The sequence below is a fragment of the Arachis ipaensis genome, chromosome B06 (assembly GCF_000816755.2).
Source record: "Arachis ipaensis cultivar K30076 chromosome B06, Araip1.1, whole genome shotgun sequence".
In the NCBI taxonomy this organism is placed as follows: Eukaryota; Viridiplantae; Streptophyta; class Magnoliopsida; order Fabales; family Fabaceae; genus Arachis; species Arachis ipaensis.
Window position 1 is genome coordinate 1098976 of NC_029790.2, and position 5709 is coordinate 1104684.

General features: G+C 32.7%; 1 protein-coding gene across 2 annotated transcripts; it reads left to right on the forward strand.

Annotated features, from left to right (window-relative positions):
* Positions 233-4100, forward strand: LOC107645266 (bifunctional nuclease 1). Of its 2 annotated transcripts, none has more exons than XM_016349255.2 (11): positions 233-579; positions 1105-1433; positions 1844-2014; positions 2121-2170; positions 2383-2439; positions 2560-2625; positions 2710-2784; positions 2973-3088; positions 3256-3347; positions 3769-3823; positions 3907-4100. In XM_016349255.2, the coding sequence occupies exons 2-11, from the start codon at positions 1115-1117 to the stop codon at positions 3908-3910; spliced, it is 1005 nt and encodes a 334-aa protein (XP_016204741.1). In that variant the 5' UTR covers positions 233-579; positions 1105-1114; the 3' UTR covers positions 3911-4100. The 2 variants fall into 2 exon arrangements, with proteins under 2 accessions (XP_016204741.1, XP_020959304.1); XM_021103645.1 differs by having other exon boundaries at positions 260-317; positions 3907-4067.

Genomic DNA, 5709 nt, shown 5'->3' on the forward strand with positions numbered 1-5709 from the left:
TCTTTTAAGGAGTTATTTTATCAATAACAAAAATCAAATACCATTTTGTCAGTTTAAAAATATTTCGAATACCAATTTAGTATTTACCCCTACATTTTACAACTAAACTAACTTACTAACAGTAAATAAGTACTAAGTAGAGAAGTAAGGGGCAAAAGTGTAATTGTGCCTTCATGGTCTCTGATTCAGACACACACATGCTCTTACCTTGTCTATCTTCTATGTATGATGGAATTGATGACTATGAATTATGAAAACTACTTTAATATACTTTGCTTTGCTTTCAGCCTTTCTCTCACACACACACACATAACTACGTAATCTCTTATCTTCCTTTCTCTTCTCTTCTCTTCATTCATTCATATTCATTCCATTTTCATTTTCATTTTATCCTCCTTTTCTCCACTTTCCTCTTACTTCCAATTTCATATGTTTCCTTTTCTTTTTTAAATAAAACCATGTATCAATAATAAAAATCTTAACATGCTCAACTGAATATATATACATATATATATTTTTTTACTTGTTCTTGCTGTGACTCAAAACACCGTCTGATTGTTGACCCTGCATCTCTTCCAGGTGTGGATTTTTTTGCTTTTGAATTTTATCCATTTCATATTTTCTCAGCTTTCTGTTAATTTGTTTCATAATTTAGAATCACATGCTAACCTAATATTGTTCAAGCCTTATTTTGTTTTTCTCTTAGGCGATCATCAACTACGTTAATTGAAGTTTCAATTATATGAAATAAAGTAGTGCCAGAAAAAAATTGGCTGTGTAGGGTTTTTCTTTTTTTAATTGTAGATTTTGTTTGTAATGCTAACGTTTAAACGTTTTGTATGAAAATCGATTAACTGTTAGCTAGTCATCAATGAATTTTTCAAAGATATTATTGGACTATAAAACTGTGCTTTGAAACTGTCTCAATAAGTAGACATTGAATCTCACAAATTTATTCAGAGAGAGAGTTAGTTAGATATAGAACTATGTGAAATTGTCTCTTTCCTGAAAGAATTTTGTAAAGTGATGACAGATATTTTGTGTCTCGAAGTCGTTACCGAATAAGAGCCTAATATTCTTTATTTGTTGAATTTGGGGGTTTAGGGTTTATAAGATGGGTTCTCTGCAAGGACCAGTTTTGTGCCCTTCTGTTCATGCTAAACTAGCAGGGTTGTTCAGCCTTCCTATGATTGGACCAATGAATGTTAGCTGTGTTAGAAGTGAATTCTGGGGATTCAAGGAACTCGGTGGCGGCAGCGGCGGTGGTGCAAAAGTAAAGCCAGGGATCCTTTCTTGCAATGTGCACATGAGGAAGTGCAAGACAGCAGTGCATTGTAGTTTCAACTCGTCTTCGAATGACAGCAGTGGAAGTGCCGCGGAGAATTTCAATGAGAAAGATGAAGATTATGTCAACTCTAGCATTGTTGAAGCTGGTATGTTGTTTGTAGCTACTACAATTTTGATTTAAAAAATGAGCATGTATTAGTATGATCAATTTGTGAAGGGAGCCTTGGAGCAACGGTTGAGTTTCTGTGATCTTGAGATCATGGGTTCAAGCTGTGGAAATAGCCACTGATGTGATTTTCTAGGCTGTGTACATTACATCTTTTGGGTGCGGCTCTTCCCCGGACCTGCGTCAACGTGGGATGCTTGTGCACCGAGCTGCTTTTTTATTATTAGTATGATCATATGCTGAAGAGCATCTATAACTAGCTTCGTTTCTTTTTATCTGTCACGGTCACTTTTTGGCACATCATTAGATCAATGTATTTGGAAAATAATTGATTTGGTTTAGTGCTAGAAGCTTTGATTAATGTATCTGGATACAAATTCGGTTGAGCAGTTGAGGTGAAGAGCGGAGCAGATGGCTTCATAATCAAAATGAGGGACGGAAGACACTTACGATGTGTTCATAACAATCCTCAGGGAGGGCATCTTCCAGAGTATGCACCACATCCTGCTATTGTTTTGAAGATGGAAGATGGCACCGGCTTGCTTCTGCCGATAATTGTTTGTAAGTCCCTGTACTCTGATTATGATAGAATGCAATGTTACTTCTCATTTTTTGATAGTTATATTATCCTTTCCAATGTAAATTTCTGTTATGTTTTTATTGGCAGTGGAGATGCCGAGCGTTTTACTAATGGCAGCCATGCGCAATGTTCCCATAGTATGTCCTTTTCTCATTTGAATTTTGCCGCATCACCCTTAAATGTAGCTGAGTTTTTTTTATTGTTCAAGATTTATAGTTGATTGATTACCAGAACGGGAAAGGTTGTGGTTTTTTATGCAAATATAGCAGTGTGCTAGATATATAACTATTCATATGTCTCCTTCTGTCGGCTTGAGTTTTTAATACTAATTACTTTGTTGGTGTATCAGGCTAGGCCTACTTTATATCAAGTAGTGAAGGAGATGGTTGACAAGATGGGTTACGAAGTATGGTTTTTGTTTGTCTTATGAATTCGTGTCCAGTTCTGATTTCATTTGTTATTGTCCTATGGAACTTCTGTGCTGATATTAATTACCGAACGACGTTATTTCCGGCTTCTTGCGCAGGTTAGACATGTCAGGGTTACAAGAAGAGTTCATGAGGCATATTTCGCTCAGTTGTATCTTACCAAGGCATGTATACTCTGTATTCTTTCTCTTCTAAATGGAACAAAAACTATGAATTCCCTTAAAGTGTTGTTTGACACTTTGGTATAGGTTGGAAACGAGGCAGAGTCTATGAGCTTTGATCTTCGACCTTCGGATGCTATCAATATTGCAGTAAGATGCAAGGTAATCTTTCAAAATATGAATGCATCTTGTTCTGCAGCATATTGCATTCTCCTGTTGAGGGAAGTATCATCACGTCCTTGTATGCACATTTAGAATGTTTTGATCGAAAGCCAAATCTTGAGGTTACATTAGTTGAAATTGAATATTTTTCATCGTTGATTTTAAGTTCTGTATCAATGTTGTTGTAGGTGCCAATTCAAGTCAACAAATACTTGGCATTCAGTGATGGAATGAGAGTAGTTGAATCTGGAAAGCTTTCGACGCAGTTCCCTTTGGACGGTCAAATATTTGCCGAATTGGACAAGTATGTTTTCGAAACATATAACATTACAAAGCAATATGATTGTGTTGTATTGTATGTGTCGAAAACAATGAATTTCTGTTTCTTTAAAAGCGAGTTTTGGAATCCGTCTCGCGATTTTGAACTTCTTTTTGAAAGAAAAGTATATTAACTAAAAGAAATTGTTTCAGGCCAAGTGGTCAGCCTTGTGTTGAAACTCAGGAGTTCAATCTCTTGCATGAAATGCTGAAAGCTGTTAACGAAGAGCGCTATCAAGATGCCGGTAATTGCTTTCTTATGATTATTAATTCGATTGTTGGAGTATATTGAACTTATTATCTCTTAAGAATTTGGTATCATCATCACTTGGCATGCCATATTCCCTTAGCTATGGTATAGTGAAAATTACATTGATCTTCGCTGATGTTAGACGATATTTACACACGGCACCCCTTGATTTCTAATAATTACACTAACCTCCCGAGGTTGAAATGTTAGCGTAAATATGACAAATTAAGGAGTGTCGAGTGTAATATCGTATAACGATGGGGTAGTTTGTTGTAATTTAAGCTGAGCTATGAAAAAAGCTATGATAGATGAGGTATCTTAAATGATCATCATCAGAACATGTTTTCTTAACTTTATATTTTTCTATGAACTAATCATAAGTTCTGATGTTAATTATCACCATATCCTTGTGTCAGCTTTGTGGAGGGACCAACTCAATCAACTTAGGTCTGGAAAAAATGTGAATAACAGGTATGAACCCTTTATTTTGATATGCCAATTCACAACTTTCTTATTAAATCAAGTTGACATTTTGTTTTTAAAATTTGATGCAGATAATGAAGGGATAAATTTGTAAATACAATCAAACATTAGCATGTTAAGGGGAATATGCTATGTTTTTTTAATTGAATGTGTGAATATTTGTATATATATTTCCTAACATTGATGCTAATGCTTCATGTATAACTTTTATGAAACTTGTTTCAATTCTCAATAGTTGTTGATTTGAAATGTACTATTTGGCTAATGGTTGTGTTTGTGGCTTCACTTGGTTGAAAAAAAAAAAGGCTAAATTGCAAATTTTTTGTTTTAGTGATTCTCTCTCATATCTGAATTTTATTACTAAGAATTTTATTAATATAGGTATCTGTCTCTAGAACTTCAAAGTGGTGTCTAGGGCATACAGTGATAATGATGATTACCTAAAAAATATTCCTACATTATATAATAATTTTACAATTCAGCATTTTCAATCAAGTAGTATTTGATGGTATGTTTGCATGTGCATTGAGATGGCTCATAGTGATGTGGAAATTCAAATATTATTTACTTCTATTTCGTTATGGCAATATGTGGCTCACAAATTTTGAATTGTTATAATCTGCTACCAAATCATTATTTGGTTTGGTTAAAAGTAAGAAATTTGTTGCTTCTACGTTGGGTTTTACTTTAGGCTTTAACAATATTACTGTGTTAGAAAAAAAAAAAGGGAATCAAATGATTAGTCATACTAGGGTTTTCTAGATATTTGACTAGTTATCTAATAAAATTACTAGTGGAAAATCCAATTACTAGTAACATGATCTAATCCAAAAAAAAAAAAAGGTAATGTTTGTGTTTAGATAATTTAATCTATGATTATTGTTAATAATTCAGGTAGATTACCTATATCAATTTGCAAATGCACGCTACCTATCTCCCAAAGTTCTTACCTATCAACCTACCATTTTGCCAAATTGACTGCTTAAATTGCTCGATATATAGGAAAAGTGTAGGGATCAGTAACTTTTGTGTTTTCTGGCTATTATTTAACCATCAAAACAAAGTGAGTGATCTTTTACTATTAAATATAATTTCAAACCATTAAAAATATTATTGATGGCCAATTGATGGTTACAAAACACTAAAATTGCTGGTCCCTAGCATCCGTTGGATATATATGCGGAGAACCAATTTTCAATTACGCCTCACGGGATTGTTTCACAATTTTGAGTTTATATTATATTAATTTAAAATGTGTTTGATTTGGTTTTTTATTTTTATGCTTTCGTAGAAACTAGTAATGTTTGACAATTTCATGATACCCATCCATTACAACCATAGAATTCGAAGGATTACATATCATAAATATTGACATTCAATCAATAATATATATAATACAAAAATTTAGTAAATAATACAAAAATTCTTAAAAAATCATAATTAATTCTTCTAACCAATAAAATATATTTATAGCAAAAAATTATATATTATGTATAAAATTTTTTGTGTTATATATAAATTTTTGTTATATCAATAAATTTGTGTTATGCGCAAAAATTTTGATACCAGGTCAATAAATTTTTGTAAGCTCTAACAAAAAATTCTATAATAAAAAAAACACAGAAAAAGAGAAACGATAACGTATATATATTATTTATTAAACTTGTGCCAAACTTAATTATATTTGATTATAAAATATTTGTAAGTGTAGTATCACTGTATAGTTTATATTTATAGAAATTAGTAAACTTAAAAAGTTAAGTGACTTAAGGTTAAAGAAAAGTTCGTAGTCTAAACTCATATTTTGGTCCTAACTGGCGTGCCAATTAAACATAAATGCCTAGTCAGTAGTCGCAACCCCGGCCCCTTGCGTG